We start from the raw sequence: 21,669 nt of genomic DNA on the forward strand, positions 1-21,669 counted from the left end.
TCAACATGATTATATGTCATCAAGGAAGATTCGTGGTCTTTTAGACACTTAGAGACTCGTAAAGCTCTAAGAAAACAGTTCAAAGGCATAATGCCCCTGGGCTTAGCCTGTTCATCTTGAGGACAGAAAGTCTGATGGTCTGACGAAAACTACAACAAGAAGAAAAGTCGGTACTAGGAAAAATTGCATGGAAACCAACAAGACTAATTAGATGCTAAAACCATTGTTTGAGACCAGAAAACTAGGCCGACTGAACTCTAACTTAGGTTAGATTGTTACCCTCTATAACTGACAATTTTACCATTATAAAGGTATCAATATATTATAATGAATATTCCAATTCTTATTTTGTGGTGAGGGAGTCACCGATCCCCAGGGAAGTTGATAAAAATTCGTGATCATCATTAAACTCTCAATTTCATTTGCACTATCATTATACATTAAACAGTGTTAGCCATTTTATGTTACGTTAACGTTGGACTGTACAAGAACTCACTTGCGAACTAACTTTATGCGAACTCAATTAGCAGGTACTTTATGCGAACTCAATTAGCAGGTACTTACGGGTAAGGTCTGACTGTTGCTATTCAATTTGAATAACATTAAAACTGTGAACTGAATAGTGTTATGCGATATTATACAACCGAATCCCTCGGTACTTACTGAAATTTACGACTTGATCTGCAACCTTTTGAATAAGCCTTAACATATTTGGCGCAAAAAAGTTAAGAATTAGCCAGATTTTTTGATAAAAACACGTCTGGGTGAAATAACACAATATTTAAACATAACAGACTAAAGTCGAGCGAATTGCTCTCGAACGACTGGCGAGCGATTGGCTTTGTCAGTAGCTAGCCACGATTTAGTGAGGCCAGCTTTAGCTTAATTGAAGATGAGCGCATCTGGGGGGGGGGGGCTTCACCGCTACAAAACAGATTCTTTGAATCGCATAATTGGATACTACTGAGATGGAAGCCTCTAAGAGAACTTAATGCCCGCTGCGTGCTACCTGTTTATCGCGTTTTTGAGAACGAAAACTCAAATGGGTCAAACGAAAAATCGCATAAAAAAGACCAACCCAACAGGACTAACATAATTGCTACAAACTTTGTTTGAATACAATCAATCATCCCGGTTCTCACTTGATATCATTGAAATAGAAACAGAGCCCAAAGACTCGAAGTATAACTTGGCGCATAATTCAACTAACTATTCAATTAATTTACATATTTACATTACAAGGCTAACTACTAAAGAAAACAAGGAGAAAATTATCACAATCTGATTGACCCGATAGCGCTTATTTAATTATGCACAAAAGTCACCAGAACATAAGCTCTCCCAACAACTTCTGCAACAAAACTGTACAGGAAAAGACAATCCGATTAAAACAAAACGCGAACAAATGGGTAAAAATTGAGAACTAAATAATAGGCCAAAAATGGTTTTAATCTGATCATTTTCCTTAAATAAAAATACCTAATAATGGCATTCGAAACAAAACGTCAACAAGGCTACAAAACCCAAAACTCCCTGTGCACTATTAAAATTTGAAAAAAAAACGCTACAAACCATTTAAAACGAAAAAATGACAATAGCTAAAATTGCATCAAAATATCTAATAAATATTCAAATTTGCAAAATAATTTCCAAACGCACAAAAACTGCCCAGCAAAACGATTAATCACTTGAACAGCAACATTGCTCCCTAGGGCTAAAACTGCTTTGAAGTTGCCGCATGTAAAAAAAGTTTGCACGCTTAGCAAAACGTTTGCTCGCGTACTTTTCTCAAATGCAATCACCTACTTTTGATCAAATTTCACTTTTACTCTACCATTGGAAAGAACGTATCCCTAATTCATGAAAAAATCCCTAAATCATAAAATCATATCCCGGCATTACCCGGCATCCTATTTTTGAAGATGAAAGTTATAACGGTTAGATGAAAAATCAGTCACGCGAAAAATTGCATAAAAGAAGACAATAGGACTGCGATATACTGAACTTCAAAAGTAAGCTGACAACCCCTAGTTTTATGAAGTAAAAATTCAATTTTTGACGAACTATTACTCCATCTTGCAATAACTTGCCAGACACTCTAATAGTGACCTCTACCCAAGTTTCATTGCTAAAAAAGTTATGTTGAAATGTGATGCTTTCACGTTTGTTCAACTATGATTGAGTGAACAATTGCATTAAACATTAAAGAGAGAACAAATGGGAAAATGTAATGTAGTGAAAACTTTCTTTTTCTTGGATGCAGTTCATTAACTTTGCATTGCAATAGGGACGAATCAGCCAAGAGGATTTAATGGTGTCTTTTGTGCGAAATTTAATTGCAATATGATGTAATGTTGCGTCAAAAATAAACTTTTACTTCGTAAAAGTAGGGGGTGCTAGCTTACCTCTGACGTTTAAAATATCCTTTAAGAGCAATTAATTAAAGTTCGAGCGAGCGATTAGAAGACATTTGTATTTCAGCGCGGTTAAGTCACAATACGACAAGAGCTGATGAAGAATAGAGTGAGAAATGTCACGCGTACAAATGTAGTTGCAAAGCTGCTGACATCGAAAAAGAAAAATAAAACGGGTTGCAAGAATCATCGACCGGGATGACGTACTGAAAAAAAACTAGTATGAGATCAATAATCGCCTCGTTATCGCTTCGCTGTTATTAAACATAGCCGGCAAAGTGCCAGCAAATAGCCGCCGTTGACCCGCTTGACGCACTGGGATTGAAACAGAAAAAGAAGAAAAAATAAGAGAAATAGACAGATTTTTTCTAAGTGTCAATTTTTTTTTATTTGGGGTGCAAATTCTGCATAATCGGTTAGAATCTAAAAATACACTTAATTCAGATTCTAAACCAAACGCTATTAAGCATAATACTAATGAAAATCTTTTCAATGAGCTTTGATAACTTAATGCACTATGACTTAATGACAGGACTTTATATGCTTATCCTGTTTCTTTTAATCCTTTGATTTTGCTGTTTTGACTTTGACCGTATTCACTACATTACGTAATTCATGGCGTGAGAACTTAAAATCCATTCAGTTGAAACAGTGAGTGAGGTACGTCAGAAATTAAGCGTAAAAATCGTGCCTTATGTAAACCGAAAAACGTGATCAAAAGGTAAAGCTAATTTAAAAAAAGGAGAGCGCCTAGATTATAGTCGTTGAGAGTCTGACGGCGGCTATTAATAACTAAACCTAACCAACATAACGTCGGGCGAATTTCTCTCAAACGACTGGCTGCGTTACGTTACGTGTGCAACGATGTGCAGGGGCGGGGATGGGGGTTTGAAGGGGGGGGGGGTGGAAACCGCCCTTCACACCATAAATTTATGTCTCCAGATGAGTTTCGGTGAATCGCATACTTAAGAGTCTAATAAGCCAAAAGGCAATAAGAGCCCTTGAAGCTCTCCGGGCACTACCTGTTTATCCCGTTTTTGAGGACGAAAAGTCAAATGGGTCAGATGAAAAATTGGTCAAGCAAAAACTCGCATAAAAGAGACCACAGGCCTAATATAATTGCCACAAACTTCGTTTGAGAGCAACAAATCTTATGTTCAAAATACCTTTTGAAATGAAAATCATTCAACTTACTGTTTTGCTCCAATTTTTGTCCAAAGGTGCTGTGGTATCTTGATGCAATCTGAAACAGAACAAAACTAATTACGCTTCACACTTTATAATTCACACTTAAGAAGAATTTCCTATTGCAAATTATTTCAAACATGACTTTGAACTGCACTTTGAAATTCAGAAAAACAGATGTACAAAAAAAGATGGGATGAGTACTAACCCGCGACATAACCAAGCCCAATATGTCCACTAGTGACAAACTCCAGGCCCAATTTATCAGACACCTCCTCAAAAAACTGCCTCACATGCAAATCGGCGTCAGATAAGACGACTCTGGACTTTTTCAGAGTAACCAAATCTTTCATAGGTTCGAGCAGCTTTCTTCTGAGTTCGAGAGCAGCGGGCAATTTTAGCATACATCCTTCGGCCAAGACTAGATGGGCACAGAATAGCTCAAACTCCGATAATGAATCTGCAAAAAATGGAACTTAACAATGGAAATTTGAAATTGAATAATTAAATTTACTCGAAAGTATAATATTTACAATTTTATTTAATTTAAGTACAATCCATTTATCGGAACACAAAAATATTTTTAAAAAAATTGGTCGTATTTTCTGAATTGATGTCTGGAATCCCAAAACATAAACCGACTAACGTCGGATGAATTGCTCAAACGACAGGCGGGGCAATTTAGGAGTATAGCATAAAACCTATTATGGGCACACAAACCACGACCTCATAGGGGTTCCAACCCGGGACATCCAGGATAGCAGTCGCGCATCTTTAGCAACAAATTTCATTTCGGAATGAGAGCAGTTGGAATCACTCAAAACTTCAATTGAGAAGTCACAGAATGTTCCAGAACAAAAGCGCAACGGTCAAGCAAGAAATTTGCATAAACAATACCAACATGTTTACAATCATTGCTTCGAATTTCAATCGAGAGCAATAAAAAACGAATTAAACCAAAATCACGGCAAATTCATATATTACATAATCAGTACATAGGTCATATACTAGCACATAGACATAGCTGGCAGATTGCCAGAAAATAGCCGCAATAGATTTGTAGATCGGCAGTCTAAAAAAACAGTAAAAAGACAGACCAAAAAAACTCAGTCTTTTCATTGAAGGCTGATCTGTTATATGTGGATTAAAAATCTGTATAAGTTATTGCTGCCTCTATTAGCTGCTCTCAAATAACCTTCATTTAGAGTGACACACACCCATTTGACCTTATCTCTTTGAATTAAAGTAAATAAAAGTCAACTTCAAAGTGAGGAAGTCATTTTTGAGAGTGAGGTAAGTCAAGTGTGACCAAAAATTTAATCACGCGCATGAACAAAAAAAACTCGCTCCACTAAGAGCGAAAAGTGGCGTCACACACGCACTTCAGTTGAATTTGCATGAACGAATGAACAAAAAGCAGGTTTGAAGTGGTTGTGACGTTATATGGTCGTAACAAAAATCGCGACGACGATATAAAAAAAACCAAGAGAAGGCCAATAATAGCCCCAGCTATCGCTGTGCGGCTATTAATAAAACATAAATAGTCACCGTTGACGCGCTTGATGCAGGGCGGGATTGAAACAGACAAACATAGCCGGCAGATTGCCGGAATAGCTGAGAAAGAGGACTTGCGTGCCGTATAATAGAGATAGATAATACAGATCTAACTTGAAAACAAAATCGACATCGCTCAAAAAGCTAGGTAAAAAACATTCAGCTATAAAATAATAAAACTTGTAAAAATTCAATCCGCAGAAGCTTTTTATTAGGGACCTTTATTGCAAATATGAGTTCCTTTGACCATAAAAAAATTCACATTAAACTTAAGTTTTAAAGTGCGAAAGTCATTTTTATTTAGTGAGGTAAGTCACTTGTGATCAAACTTTAATCACGCAAAAAATTTTTCCTTAAGAGAGTGAGAAATGACGTCACGCGCGTATAAGCTGTTAGTGAGAGGAAGAAGTCATTCAGAAAATCTGACTTCTTCAGCTTTGCTGTGCGAACAAATGTACAACGAAAAAGAGCGTCAGACGACGAAACAAAAAAATGTTGAACAAGCTGTGAACTAAGGTAAAGCGAAAAATTTTTATTCGACGAAGTAAAAAACATAGCACGACAAGTTCTGATGTACAATTCAAAGAATTTGCATTGACTAGACAGAAAACTTGATAAAGAACGGACTATGAATGGATTGTGAAAACCCTTTAGAAAAAAAAATCCGATCTAAGAAATCGAAAAAAAGTAAAAAATCAAAGTAAAATTGCCGCATGTGAACAGAAAACCACTAACGACAAAGCGAATTTTTGTTCAAACACCGTGTTCTCATTTACTTTAAAATTAGAGCAAATAATTGCACGCCGAAAAGCCACTCACTTTTTCGCTTCACTTCCTGTTTCGGCGTGACCAAAATCATTACTGTAATTTGACTTCAAAAATCATGAAAATGTGTGAACAGATCTTAAAAAAAGACAGCGCCCCAATACAATTCAAACTCTTTGAATTGTAAAAAGAGCACCGCAAAATAGCTCCACTCAGCAGCTTTGCAGCTATAAAAAGGAAAACAATTTGACCAAAAAATTTTCTTTTTTAGTGTCAAGGGGTCTGGGTCTAATTTTTCAACGGGTCTGGGTCTAATTTTCACTTTTTTAGTAAAAAATTTGTCGTGCAGTTTCAGTTAGATTCCAAACCTAAACTTAATTCAGCTTCTAAACTGAAAGCTAATAAGCTTAATACAATGTCAGCTAGCAAGCACTGAACTTTGATAACCCAATGCACTATGACTTAATGACGGGGCTTTATCGGTTTGTCCCGTCTCTTTTAAGTTGGCTCTTTTGACATTGAACGTATTCACAACATTACGTAATTCAATGCGTGAAAGAACTTAAAAAGCATTCAGTTGAAACGCTGAGTGCAATAAGTCAGAAGTCAAACCTTAAAATCGTGTCGTGACTTATTTAAAACAAAAAACGTGATAAAAAAGGTAAAGCGAATTAAAAGAAAGCGCCTAAATAATGAACATTGAGAGGCTGGCATCGGCTATTAAAAAATTGAATACTAAATCCTTAGAATTAAAGGAAGTATTCAGTATTCTATCATCGTATTAGTTTAAGACTTGCATGCAACTAATGAACATACCCGCAGATTGCAGGAAAAAAGCCGCCTTTGATTCCCATAAGCAAGATTGGGATTGAAAGAAGAGAAAAACTAATAAAAAAGATTTTTGTATACAAACAATTTTTAAGTGCGAACTATTTTGATGTCATTTTGGAGCTGAACATACTCCTGTTTCGTTCGTATTAAAACGACACAAGGGCCAGCATCAATACCAATAAGCATTAGAGATGGTAACAAAGAACAAAGTTCGAGTAACAGGCTTCTAAAAATGGGCTGTACGTGTTTATCTCGTTTCCATTTCTGATTTCGTTTTTTGATACTGACTCTGTTCATTTTGAATTGCTTTGCTGAGCAACTGCTGTCTAAAAACTTTTAGCTGTGAACTAAGGTAAAGCAAAAAAATTTTTTATTCAACGAAGTTAAAAAAAGCTCAGCCGGCTACAATAGCTGGCTGAGAGGCTGAGGTGGCTATTAAACAAAACCGACTAACGTCGGGCGAATTGGTCTCAAACGACCGCAGTAGAAGCCAGCTGTGACTTAAGGATGGTAGCATGGGGGGTGAGGGTCAAGCCACGCGTGTGGGGGTCAAGCGATGGGGCTGGGGTATGTTTGGGAGAGCTGTATAAGGGGGGTTCAAATCGCCAGCTGGAGGACGATGGACGGCAGGAGTGCTGGGGTGGGTTGGGAATGAGGGGGTTAGTGACGGGGTAGATTGAGGGGTCATATTTTTGAGAATAAGAAACGCCCTTCATACAATGAAATGACGAAACAGTTTCGGTCACTCGCATACTTAAGAGATTCGTAAAGTGTACGGCTCTAAGAAAGATGCTCGGCCTCTTAATGCCCTCCTGTTGCGCTACCTGTTATCCAGTTTTGTTTTTGAGAATGAAAAGTCAAATGGGTCAGACGAAAAATCGGTCAAGATAAAAATCGCATTAAAAAAGACCACAGGACGAATATAATTGCTACAAACTTCGTTTGAGAGCAATAAACAACCACAAAATCAATCAATAATCGAGTTCTTTTCCTATGGGACCTTATTTCACTGGGTATCTAACTGTGTATTGGAGCCCTATCTACGCAATTGTAACATAGGGAGCACTTTCATTTTTCAATGTCCCCATAGAGAAGGTAGAATTCATTAAGCAATTCAGTCTCAAATTACAGTGGGATCTTTTCTGTTTCGGCCCCCCAAGCTTAGTGAGCATTTATCTTTTATGACCCCCAGGCGCACGTGCTATTTCTTACATAGTAACGTGCTATATAACAACATCTAATTTGTAACTGGGGGTTATAAAAAAACACTGGGGGGGGAAACAGAATAGATCCTTAAGGTGAATCAATCAACGAAACGTTCCTACACTAACATAAATCTGAGTGGAGTTCGACACGTGATTTCATTGATTCAATTCTGAAAATGGGACTGATCAGCGTGCCCAACTAAGCTACAAACCAAAAACCTATTATTAATTCATGCTTTAAAGAATTTTCTGTTTTTAAATATTATGTTGGAAAGGTAAAGGCCTTCTGCTAACATACCATTTGAATCCATGTCATCTTCGATTCTGATAACACTCTCTACTTTCGCAGCAATTGAGGTCAATATTTTATCTGTCAGCAAACCCAACAAAGCGAGGGACTTAAAGAAGCCTAAGTTGTCAATGGTAGCCTGGTGTTTGTTCACGCACTCAATGACCAACTCCTGCAGAGTATTCGTTGTCTCCGTCGAAATTTCACCAGAGCATGATTCAGGCACGATCTCCAACTCGTTGATCTGTGCATTCAGGCTGAAAAAAATAACCCAATATTTTATCTATCGCTATTAGCCACCGTAAACACGTGGACAGTGTGCCAAGTTTAATTTGTAAATAACAATTCAAGCAAGCTACTGTCAAATTTTTATAGCCTCAAATCATCAACTTCTATAGAAACATAGCCGGCAGATTGCCGGAAAATAGCCGCGATAGACGCTTGGGGTCCTCAAAGAATTGAAACAACTAAAGAGATTAGATAGACAGATCGACCACCAGTCCTTTAATAGACCACTAGCACTAGACTTTTTGGGTTAGCTTTGGACTGTCATTTTTATGAGACACAGGCTCAAAATTAGGATCTTTTCCGTTTGTGCCCCCTCAGCTTAGTGGGCGCATATTATTTGCACCATTCAGATGCACGTGCAAAAATTTTTACATAATGACTTACTATGTAATGGCACGTGCTCTGTAACTGGGGGGCGCATAACGTACTGGGGGCACAAACGGAGATGATCCCAAAATTAATATTCGAAATTAATGTAAAGTTCCATAAGTGAGTTCAGAAGTCATTTTTTTGAGTGATGTAAGTCATTAAAAAAGTCAATTCCAAGAAGTCAGGGTAAGACGAAACAGAAATCTGTTAGACGAAGTAAAAAAACATAGCAGGACAAGTCCTGACGTACAATTCAAAGAATTTTTATTGACTTAACAAACAACTAGACCTAGGACGGACAATGAGTGAATTGGGAAAAGCATTTCTAAAAAAAATCGGATGAAAAAAACAAAAAAAACAGAAAATCAATGTCAAAATGCTGCTAGGGAGAACAAAAAACCACTAGTGAGATATGTAATTTTGATTCTAACAAAAACTAGGTCCAGAATGAGCTGTGAATGGATTGGGTAAACTATTTAGAAAAAAATCCGATCCAAAAAATCGAAAAAACAGTAAAAATCAGAGTGAAATTGCCGCATGTGAAGAAACCGAATTTTTGTTCAAACCCCGTTTTCTCACTCTTCTTTAAAATTAGAGCGAAAAAATTCACGCCGCAAAACCACTCGCTTTTTCGCTCCATTTCCTGTTTCGGCGTGACCAAAATCACTACTCCAATTTGACTTCAAAAATCATGAAAATGTGTGAACAGATCTTAAAAAAAAGACAGCGCCCCAATACAATTCAAATTCTTTGCATTGTAAAAAATAGGAGCGCTATAATAGCCGCCTGGAATTGAGGACGCGGCTATTAAAAAACAATCGACTTACGTCGGGCGGATTATTCTCAAACGACCGGCGAGCGGTTGGCTTCGTCAGTAGCTAGCCACGGGGGGATGCACCGAGAATTGCTGGGGCGTGGGGAAACAGTCGGGTGGGGGGAGGGGGGTTCAACCTCTAAGAACCGCCCTTCACACCATAAGTATAAGTCTCCAAAACAGTTTCCGTGAATCGCATACTTGGAGAATAGTGAGCAGAAAGGCTCTGAGAGCACTTAATGCCCGCTAGGCGCTACCTGTTTATCCCGTTTTTGAGGACGAAAAGTCAAAAGCGTCAGATGAAAAACCGGTCAAGCGAAAAATTGAATTAATAAGACCGCCAGGACTAATATACTTGCTATGAACTTCATTTGAGAGCAATTAACAAAAGCACGTTTGGATTGCTAATACTTGCATTCATTAAATTACATTAAAATGAGTTCATTTTTGAAACAAACGACTAAACATCGGAAGAATTGCTCTCGAACGACTTGTGGGAGCTCTAATCAATTGCAGCTTGCTTCGGTCGGGGGGAGGGAGCTTAAATGGGACTAAGAAGTTCAATAGTGGGCTTCAAATAACCACAGCAGAGGTTAATATAAACTATCATTAAAATTTAAAGTGAAAATTGGCACCAGTTTCGGCGCACTTTTCATCTGACTTTTAGTATCAAATTGCCGCCAATTGAGTTCAGCTGCTTGAAATTGTGAATGAGAGAGAATTTTAGATCATGCGAAACGAAAAAAAGTCAAGGGCGTAAAAGTCACTCGAAAAGTCAAAACCGTCAAGTGAAAATTTTGCATAAAAAAGACACACACGTTTACAATAATTGCTATGAACTTCGTTAAAGAGCAATTTAAAAAAATTGCAGACCAGAACTATCAACAAAATGCCTTAAAGTTACCCAACTCCTTGCTGAAAAGAAATATATATTGTACATAGGTGGAGGAATAGACGTTCGTTAATATATAATTAAACAATAACTTCAGGAACCTAAAATCGATAAGTCAAAAACGGTCCATCAATTTTTGAATAAAACACAAAAATTACCATAATTGCCTCAAACTTTGTTCGAGAGCAATTAAAAATACTAAATTTTAAATATTAAAAATACTGAGATTCCATAGGCGAAATTAGCACGGTCTCAAATGATCCTAATGCTTTATTGAAAAGTTCAAATTAAAACTAAGCGACCACCTTCTTTGTACTTATAGTTGTACCTAACAATACCAGCATGCTGAAAGCGCGTGAGGTTTCGCTTGAGAGCTACCAGAAACTATTTCAATAACAATATCTATGAATTTAATACTTTTTATACCTCGCAATGGACGTTATGAACTCTGCAAAACTCTTTAGATCTTGTTCCTTCTGGATATCGTGTGAAGCGTCCTCTTTCAATCTGCGCAATAGTGGCAGCATACATGTTGCAACTGTGTTGACAACCAAGTCGTTCTTGAACCTCATCTTCCGACAGAGAGAGAGGAATGAGGCTGCTATCTGAGGCGTGATGGCTGTGGTCTCACGCACTTCACCTGAAACCACCATTAATAACAATTATTAATAATTGTGGTTTCTGCGTAATCGCAGTGGAACAGCATTAGGCCTACAGTAGCCTGTTTTCAGCTGCCCTTTTTCTTATTATTCCCCACATTTCAGACTGATCTTTTCATGAGCAGCATTGCTCTTTTATTGGTGACTATAGCCACTTTTTTTTGCGTCCGAAACTTTCATGTGGTACCATCATTGAAGCCAACATTGGTCAGGCTATGGTCAACCTGAAGCTATGGCTAAGTAAGAGCTCATCCTCACACAGACAGCTTCACGGAGGCAGGGGATTGAACTCTCAATCATTGGCGTGTGAACCACAGACCTTACCTCTCGGCTATCACGCCACAATCATTGGCGTGTGAACCACAGACCTTACCTCTCGGCTATCACGCCACAAACCCACTAATGTTGGAAGAATTGCTCTGACACGACAGGCAAGGCAGTTTAATTCAGGGGCTGTAGCCTTGATAAACTTTTTCTTTATGGGTGCAAAAAATAGTTGACCACGACGGGATTCGAACCAAGCCCACTTGGCTATCAGGCCCTTCTTTTTGCTAAGCTGCAATCGATTTCATATTAGCAACCAGGTTTACTTCAGAGTAAGAGCAATAGAGATCACTCAAAAATGAAGAACGAAAGCGTGAAAAAGTCAATTGATAAGTCAAAGAATGTTCTAGAAAAGCGCAAAAACGGCCAAGCAAAAAAATTGCATAAAAAAGACCAACACGTTTACAATAATTGCTACGAACTTCGTTCGAGAGCAATTGATCAACCATCACTCACAAACCTCATCTCAAATCTCATTTTCGGCGTATAATATACGTACCTGCATCCCCCACCAAAATATTTGCTGTTGTCATAAGCAAAGAAATTCAAACACTTGTGCTTTTACGTCGTTTTAAGAAAATTGTTAAGAAGAGCTTATTTCAAAGAAATTTGGACAATTCAACAGAATTACATTATTCAAAACCAGTCAGCAGATTACCGAAAAAAACTTAACTGCAGAGTGACTGCAATACTATGGTAGATAGATTTAAAAAATTCAAAATTGATCTGATCATGTCACCGATAGAACAATTTTTTTTGTTAATTTTGAACATTAAATTATTCGTTTAACTCAAGTCACAGCATCACGACAGTCATCATCATAAAAGAATTTAATTAACTTTGAGGTTCTTACAGTGATCTCAAGTAACCACTAATAATCTCAAGTAACCAGTAATAGTTATTAAAAGTCATTCATAATTAGCAATTTATGGCCAAAAATTTAAGCAGAAAAACCTTAAAGGTCCTTAAACGCCATACAAAAGATAGAATGTAAAATAAAGAAATCTTTGACATTACTTTGAATCTTAAACAAAACAATAGTATGAAAAATACAGGATAAATAAACATAACCGACTACAGTCTCGAACAACTAGTGGAATCGAGTAGTGGAGTCTCGAGCTCAAATCTATTACAGCCGGCTTCAGTTGGAGGTAACAGCAGTGAGAAATGGGGGGGGGGTATCTAACACATAGAAAAAGGATCCCACCACTTCTTAGTCTCAGTTAATGAACTTGAAAAGATTGGTCCCATTTCTCACTACTGGTAACAAAATTCACCAAGGGGTGCCTCAAATGACGACATCAGAGGTTAATACATACCACAAAAACCACTATTAAAAATGAATTAAAAAATTTAAAATGACACAAGTGGCAGCTGAGCCACTTGAGCTCAGCTTCTGACACTTTTGATTGAGAAATTTACATCACGAAAAACGAAAAATTCAAGTGCGTGAAAATCGCTCTAAAGTCAAAACGGTTAAGCAATAATTTGCATAAAAGGACCATCACATTTACAATAACTGCATCTTCGTTCGAGTGCAATTACTAATAGCAAATAAATTGTAGAGAATTTTGTTTTTAAGGTATTGAAAAGCAATGTTTCGTATCGAAAACGCGAACGATAGAAAAGATAAATGCTTCACATTAAGTAGAGGCAAGCTTAAAAAAAGCTTCTTTAAGAAAAAAGATGCTTGCAAATAAGAGGTTGCAGATAAGAGGAACTAACAATCCAATTTTCCATATACAGCTTTTATTTCAATATATTAAGGAGTTGTTTAAATCGAAAAGCCAGCAGAAAGTACAATTGATAATTATGTCTTCAATACCAATTACTCACCAAATTCTACAGAATAACTACTTGAGCGCTGCTAAAAACCTGACAGTATAAAACCTGTCCACTAACCGGAGCTCACGCCCCTCAAAAAGAAAAAGGACAAAAAAATGAGTAAAATTAAGTCGGCATTGCCAAAACACTTCCCTGCAAAAGACACGAAAATAAATTCTTGTTTGCTCGAGTTCGAAAATGTGACCAATACCAATTAAACCTCAATGACAATCACCCATTTACGAAAGAAAAACAATCGTTAAAATAAAAGAAGACCTTTTCGAGCGCAGAAACTTCACAAAGAGATTTTCAGCTTCAATTTAGGCCATCACCTCAACGTCAGCATTGAAAAGACTACTTAATGCCAGCCTAGTAGCAAATGCAATTTGAGCAATTAGGTGTTTTTGTAGTTCACTAGGTTGCACCAAATATATGAACTCGGATATATATATCAAAATCCTGCTAAAATCAGAAAACTACAAAGCAATTAGAAAAAAAAGTTTCCTCTCGGACTTTTTGACGAGCAAATGAGATATTTCGGTATTTTTCGCAGTTCACAGAGTTGTATCAACTATATAAACTGCAATTAATGTCAAAAATTGGGAAGACTGCGAAAGTTTCGATTAGAGAAAAAAGTCTTTAATTTCTTGAAATGGAGGTAAAATGAGATACTTAATTTATTTGGTGTTTCTTTGCAGTTCATTATAACCGACAGACTATGTGCACTTCGGCTTATAACAAACTGCATAACAAATTGGGTCTGAATCAAAAGGAAATTGCAATAAAAAGTAAGATTTTAAGTAAAGTGGATTTTTTGTGAAAAAAGGACTAATATTTTTTACTTTCTCTTGCCCTGCCAAATAGAAATATGTTATTTTTTGATGAAAGAACTTTGTCTATCACGTTCGGACTGTAAATGGTCATGACTCTTCTGGAGAAAACAGGTTAAATATAGCTTTGCAGCTTAGAAGACTTAGGTGTATTTTTGCCTTTTAAATAGACCTCCTTTTTGCAAAATATCTCTCCAAATTGGTTTTATGAAGTATTTTGCCGTAGCTGGCTCTTTCAAAGTAGCTGGCTATGTGCTATGATGTCAATATACCAAGCAGATCAACCCATGCTAATACGGCCGCAAAGTGAGCGTTCTGCATGGATGCTGTTTTGCGTACATATATTAATAAATCCAACGTGGTATATGAGATAAAATGTAATGGAAGTGGATCAATTTATGTAGGGCAGACAAGCCGGCATGTTACCACTAGTATATCAGAACATCAAAAGGATTCACAGGTGGGTCAACATCTTTTTGAATGTGGGGGCTCCACGAATGACATTCAAAATTCTGGATGCCTGTCGCACAGTAGAGAAACTCATGATCATCAAAACTATATACATCAGGAAAATTAAGCTGAGACTACACACACGCCATAAACTCATGATCATCAAAACTATATACATCAGGAAAATTAAGCTGAGACTACACACACGCCATAAATGTAGGGGACGGGAACTCACGCTAAAATATTAGTTCAAATCATAAATTTGACTTCAGAAAAAAATAGAGCAAAAAATATTTTGTACATGACAAAACGAAAATAGCAAAACACCCACAAGAGGACTACTTAGGGTTCGAGAAAATTGGGAATTACCCTAGAAATACAAATACATGGCATAAATCGGAAGGGACCCTTTGAGGGGGTGGCCTTTGAGCAGTGGTGGCAACATACCAAGAAGATGAAACCGTCCGGAATAAAAACGTCTTTAAAAAACAGATAACAGATGAAAATATGAAGTTGTAAATAGGCTATATATTGTATATATGGAATTTTTTTTATTTAATTTTCAAGATTTTTTAAGATCTTTGCCAATTTTTGAAACAATTTTAACCTAACGATGAACTTAACGTCCGAAAACTTTTGTTTTAAATATCAGAATTAATTTTAAGTTGACAAATTAGTTTCTAGACAAATTAAAAATTCTGGTCTTATTAATTAAACGTAAAACTTATCATTAGAGCATTTTATTTCGTCTAATTTGCTGAAACTTCATTACATGTAACAATGCCTAAAGCAAGGGTTCAAAATTTTACTTGCCTGTCTCAAATAGGATCAACCATTGGTGAAATTGTTATCGAGTTTGGAAGATAAAACTATGCACTGAAGCGTTTGCTTAATAGATTTGGTGCAATTTCGTGTCGTATGAAAGAATATTGTTACCTCTTTTCTTCTTTCGCAGCAGATGGCTATGTGCTATGATTCTAAAATTCTAACAAGATGAACCGATTTTAATAACTCGGCTAAGTGAGAGCTACGTATGGACAATGTTTTGTGCTCCAAATTTAATGTTTCTTTTGTCACGTAAAATTTTTCTTTAGCATTTTTTTTTCAATTAATTTGGTCAGACCTGATTGCCTGCACTAATGTCTACGGCAAGTGCCAACGTTTTGCTTGCCCGTCTCCAACAGCAACACCTATTGTTGACATTATTAACGGGCGAGGAAGAGAAAACTATCAGAGAAAACGTTTTATTTCTATATTTGGGGTAAATTCGCTTTGTAAGAAGGAATATTGCTTCTACTATTTCGCAGAAGCTGGCTTTAAGTTACGGTGCCAGAATACCAAGCAGACGAACCAATGTTTTGCTCTTCTCAAATTAAGTGTCGTACAGACCAGACACTGGTTTGCATTTCAAAACTAAAAATTTCTTTGAAATTTTTTCGAGCTTTTGAAAATTTTTTCTTATAATTTGCTGATAGCTAATCACATCTAACAATGCATACAGTAAATGTTTTGACTTCCTGCCTCTAATAGGAGCAACTATTCATGACGTTTTTGAAGAGTTTGAAACCAAACTATCACGGAAAGTGTCCCATCTAGATTTAGTGTAATTTCATGTTGCATGAAAGACTATTGTTACTTTCTCCTTTTTCTCAGTATGTGGTTATTTGCTATAATTAAAAATACGAAATAATGAACCAATGCTGATACTTTCGCTAAAAGAGCGCTCCGTATGCATACTTTTGCGCTCCAGAATAAATGTCGGTATTTGCTCGTAAAAATTTCTCTTGGGCATTTTTTTCAAATAATTTGCTCACACCTGGTTACCTGCAATCTCAAACAGCAACACATTTTGGCCACATTACTAACGGGTGTGGAAGAGAAAACTATCACAGCAAACGTTTTATTTCTGGCTTTAGGGTCTTTGTAGGAATACCGCTTCTTCTTTTCCACTTTCACAGTTGCTGGCTTTAATATAATACCACGCATAATACAAAGCAGAAGAAACCATATTAGGGCATTGGTGAATTTGTAAGGCCCCTATGAATACTGTTGTGCGTTCCGAAAGTAAACATTCTTTCACATAAAATTTTTCTTCAGAGCTCTTTTTCCTATTAATTTGCACAGAGATGCTTACATGTAATATTGCCCACAAGAGTCCAATGTTCTGCATCAGCTTTTGCTGACATTATTGAAGGTTTTGGAAAAGAAAACTCAGAAACCCCCCCTCTAAATTTAAAAAATTTAAATTAGTCTTAAAAATCAAGTTACTTCAATTCATTTTTCGCTATAGCTGGCTCTGTTCTATGTAGTCAAAACATCAGGGGAATAAAACATGTTCCGGTCTTTGCTATTTGAACGCTTCGTATGTATACTGTTTTGCGTTCCAAAATTAATGTTTCACGGAAAATTTCTTGAGCAATTCACATTAATTTACTTATTACACATTAATTTTCTCAGACGTTATTACCTGACTCTGGGTTTAATCATTTACTTGCCTATCTCCAATAGCAGCAATCATTGGTTACGTTTAAAACGAGTTCGAAAGATAAAAAATATCACGGAAAGCGTTTTCCTGATAGATTTGGTGTAATGTCGTTTTGTATGAAAAATCACTTTTGCTATTTCGCATTGGCTGCTTTTGCGTTATGTTGTCAACGTATTAGAGAGACGAAACCATATGAACGCATTCGCTTACGGGCGGGGTGCTCCGTATGCATACTGTTTTGCTTTCCAAAAAAATTGTTTGTTTTTTCACATAACATCTTTGAGCATTTTCCATTATTTTCCTCAGACCTGATTACCTGTAATGATGCCTAAGTTCAACAACTGCGTGCCTGTCTCCAATAATAACAACCATCGGTGACCCTTTTAACGAGTTTGGAAGACAAAACAATACTGGAAAACTTTATCCTTCTAGATTTCGGTTTAATTTCGTTTTGTAAGAAAGTGTTGTTACTTCTTTTCCTCTCCTACAGTGGCTGCCATTGAGCAATGGTGTCAACATAGCAAGGAGATGAAACAATATTAATGCCTTCGCAAAGTGGGTGCTCCGTATGGATACTGTTTGCGTTCCAAAATCGTTCCAAAATCTATGTGTTTTTCACGTTAAATTTGTCTTGAGCAATTTTTCCATGAATTTGCTCAGACCTGATTACCTGAAGTAGTGCATACCGCAGGCGCCAAAAGTTCTGCTTGCCCATCTCCATTAGTAACACGTTTTGGTGACAATATCCACCGGTTTGAAAAAGAAACCAATCACAGGCGTTTAATTACTAGATTTAAGGTAATTTTGTCTCGTATGAAAATTATTACTTCTTTTCCTCTTTCTCAGTAGCTGTCTATGTTTTACGATGTCAAAACACCGAAAAGATGAACCCATGTAAATTGCGTCGCTAATTGAGCGCTCCGTGCGGACAATTTGCATTCCGAAATAAAAGATCGTAGAACTTCTCTTTGGTGCATTTTTTTCAATTAATTTGCACAGACCTGATTGCATATGATAACAAGAGCCAAAGATTCAAATGCCTATTTCCAAAAAGAGGAACCATTGGCCAGGTTTTAAACCATCACAGGAAGCGTTTTCCTTCTCTATTTGGGGGTAACTTCGTGTTGTACGAAGGACAATTGTTACTTTTTCCTATTTCCCAATAGCTGGATATTTCTTATGTTGTCAAAATACAATGGAGATGATTCCATGTTACGGCTTTCACTAATTTAGCACTCCGTGTGGATACTTTTTACGAGTCGAAATCAATGTTTGTATATTCTCAAAAATAAATGTGTGTTTGTGTTTTTTTATACATCTCACACTTGGCTAGGAGTGTTGTTTCAGACAATGGTGATATGTTCTTTTGATTTCTCTAATGTCCCTTTTGGTTTTTGCTAGCGGCAATTTTATACGGTCAATTGTTGAAAACGTGGATTCGCATGCCAAAGTTTCCAAAATCCCATGAAACGCTAGTTGTTGCATTGGGATCAATTGAACAGTCACTACCATCGTTGTTCACACATCAATAAGCATTTTTCTTTTCAATTCAGGAAACCTGGAAAACCCAAACATAGCCCGCAGATTACCGGAAAATAGCCACGATAGACGCTTGTGGCCTTCATGAATTGAAACAAATAAAGAAACAAGATAGACAGATTGTCCAAAGTCCTTTAGTAGACCACTAGATTTTTTGGGTTCGACGTACTGTCAATTTTATACGGTCTATAAGGAAAAAGCCCTAAAACAGCTTTCTCAAAATTGATATGATATTCGAAAACAAAAACTCAAGACAAATACACAAGAATTAGGGCATAAAAGTTTGGCACCACTTAGATGCCCACTATTGATCTTTAACTAGTAAATGTTCATAAAAGTTCCAGAGGTGAGTTCAGAAATCATTTTTTCAGTGAGGTAAGTCACGCAATTGACCTAAAAGCAGAAATGACGTCGCGATAAGACGAAACAAAAATGTGTTAGACCAAGTAAAAAAAATCAGGAGCGCAATAATAGCCGCCTGGAATTGCTGACGCGGCTATTAATCAAAGAAAAGAAGATCTTGGGCTCCGACGGCAACACTTCCAAGAACCAGTTTCTCCTGGAAAACTGCCTTTCTGGATTTTTTTCTGAGTTTTGCACGCTCAAACGATTATCCACAAGGTCTTTCAACAAAAAATTAGCATTCTCTCTCCTTCTTGCTCCTCTCCAACAAATCTTGGAAAAACGCGGCAAGACTTCCAAGATCTTGGATTCCCACGTGAGCGTTTCCAAGTACGTGCAAATTTCAAGCGAGCGTTTCTAAGATCTTTGCAAGATCTTGCAAGTCTTCTCATGATTTTCCCAGGATCTTGGAAGGCCTCGCGTGAGGTGGTGCACTGGGTACCTGTTTATTCCATTTCGAAAGCTCAGTATCCGTAAAAATGCGTGAACACATCCTAGAGTATAAACGTACCCGGCAGATTGCCGAAAAAAAGCGGCCGTTGATTCCAATAAGCATGATTGGGATTGAACGAATAGAATATATTGAAAAAAAAAGATTTTTGTACAAAAATATTTTTTAAGTCCGATTTATTTTGATGGCATTTCGTAGTTGAACATACTTCTGTTTCTTAGAGAGAGGCTACAGGGGCTACTATCAACACCAATAAGCATTAGAGGTGGTAACTAAGACTTATAGGAACGACGTTCAAATAGCGGGCATCTAAAATTGGGCTTTATGGGTTTATCCCGTTTCTATTTCTGACTTCAATTTTTTATACCGACTCTGCTCATTTTGAATTGCTTTGCTTAGCAACTGATGTTCAAATTCACTTTTAGCAGAATGAGAGAAGAGAGAAACTAGCCTAGAGAAGTCAAAAAGATTTCACGCAAAATGTCGAAAAAGCGGCAAAATGGTAAAGCGAAAAAAAGTTTGACGAAGTAAAAAAACATAGCAGGACAAGTCCTGACGTACAATTCAAAGAATTTTCATTGACTACACAGAAAAATTAGACCTAGAAAGGACTATCAGTGAATTGAGAAAACCATTTTAAAAAAATCAGAACAAAAAAAGTAAGAAAAAAACAGAAAATCAATATCAAAATGCCGCATGTGAACGAAAAAACCACTAGCGAGAAATGAGAATTAAAATTCAAACAAAAAACTAGGCCTAGAATGAGCTGCGAATTGATTGGGAAAACCATTTAGAAAAAAAATCCGATCCAAAAAATCGAAAAAAAACAGTAAAAATCAGAGTGAAATTGCCGCATGTGAACAAAAAACCACTACCGAGAAACCGAATTTTTGTTCAAACACCGTTTTCTCACTCTACTTTAAAATTAGAGCGAAAAAAATTTACGCCGCAAAACCACTCGCTTTTTCGCTCCATTTCCTGTTTCGGCGTGACTAAAATCACTACTCCAATTTGACTTCAAAAATCGTGAAAATGTGTGAACAGATCTTAAAAAAAGACAGCGCCCCAATACAATTCAAATTCTTTGAATTGTAAAAAAATACGACCGCAATAATAGCCGGCTGAGAAGATGAGGGCGGCTATTAAAAAGAAAGCATCAATACAATCCGAATTCTTTGGATCGTAGAAATCTCACTGCTAATAAGTGCACCAAAAAGGAAAAGAACAGCTCTGCTAAGCTTGACAGGGTGCAGTAACTTCAACAGCTGCTTTTCTACCTATCAGAAAACCTTAAAATACTTTTGGTCGCCCGCTTTTAATCAATTAGCTAATTAACAGCATTTATTCTTGAGTTAACTTACAAACAAACGAATCAGCAGCTCGTGTTAGTAAATCCTCATTGTAGAAATTCAACTGGCTGAGACTGAAACAGATGGACCTCAATTTGGCTCTGGAGAGATTCTCTTCCTTAGCCAGAGAACCGCAGATGGTTGAGAGGAGAGTGAGGGATCTGCAGGATATTCTGGCCATGTCGTCCAAAAGGGATACTCTCTCGTTTATGCTCGAGCTCTCAATCAACTAAAACATTGCAAAAGTCAATTCGAAAATCGATAAGTGCACAGGTTTTTATCGCCCTTCCGAATCGAAAAGTATTTATCAAGTCTTTATTCCTATTGAAACTGTTCCATCCTGAACAAAAACGCCCTGAAAAATCTAACTGACTATTTTTGAGGGCTGGCAACGTGCCCAACCGTCACTATTCGTGTATTCAGGCTTATCACTCATGTGATGAGAGCGATCAGTGGTTCTTTCATGGGTTAAAAACTTGGATCTTCGCTCCCCGCGCCATTTATAATTCTCGATCAAATACAATGCTGCGTTTGACAGCAAGTTACTATTAGTTGGCATAGCACACGTGGTGTTAACTAATTGTTGCATACAACTGTGCCGACGAGTGGTGAATGCGGAACTCATTTTAAAGGAGCACAAACTGCCAAGAGTAATTAATTCAGGGCAAGCTGATCGCTCGTTCGGTTGTGATAGATTCAAATCAAATCCCACGGTGCGCTATGACATGGACGTGGTCTGCAATTATCATT

The 21,669-nt window shown here is 37.1% G+C and overlaps 2 protein-coding genes across 3 annotated transcripts in view; one reads left to right on the forward strand and one right to left on the reverse strand.

The window, feature by feature from the left end:
* Positions 1–21,669, forward strand: part of LOC142349487 (serine/arginine-rich splicing factor 7-like) — a 398,530-nt gene that overhangs the window by 239,293 nt on the left and 137,568 nt on the right. The window lies entirely within an intron of this gene.
* Positions 1–21,669, reverse strand: part of LOC142349481 (uncharacterized) — a 30,385-nt gene that overhangs the window by 440 nt on the left and 8,276 nt on the right. For both annotated transcript variants that reach the window (XM_075401070.1, XM_075401069.1), the window contains exons 5-9: positions 20,932–21,148; positions 11,033–11,246; positions 8,253–8,500; positions 3,808–4,059; positions 3,609–3,657 (exon numbers count right to left, since the gene is read on the reverse strand). In XM_075401070.1, the coding sequence (XP_075257185.1) occupies positions 3,609–3,657; positions 3,808–4,059; positions 8,253–8,500; positions 11,033–11,246; positions 20,932–21,148 (980 nt within the window). The remainder of the gene's footprint in view (positions 1–3,608; positions 3,658–3,807; positions 4,060–8,252; positions 8,501–11,032; positions 11,247–20,931; positions 21,149–21,669) is intronic.

This window comes from Convolutriloba macropyga, chromosome 11 (genome assembly GCF_964194025.1).
Source record: "Convolutriloba macropyga chromosome 11, txConMacr16.3, whole genome shotgun sequence".
Classification (NCBI taxonomy): Eukaryota; Metazoa; Xenacoelomorpha; order Acoela; family Convolutidae; genus Convolutriloba; species Convolutriloba macropyga.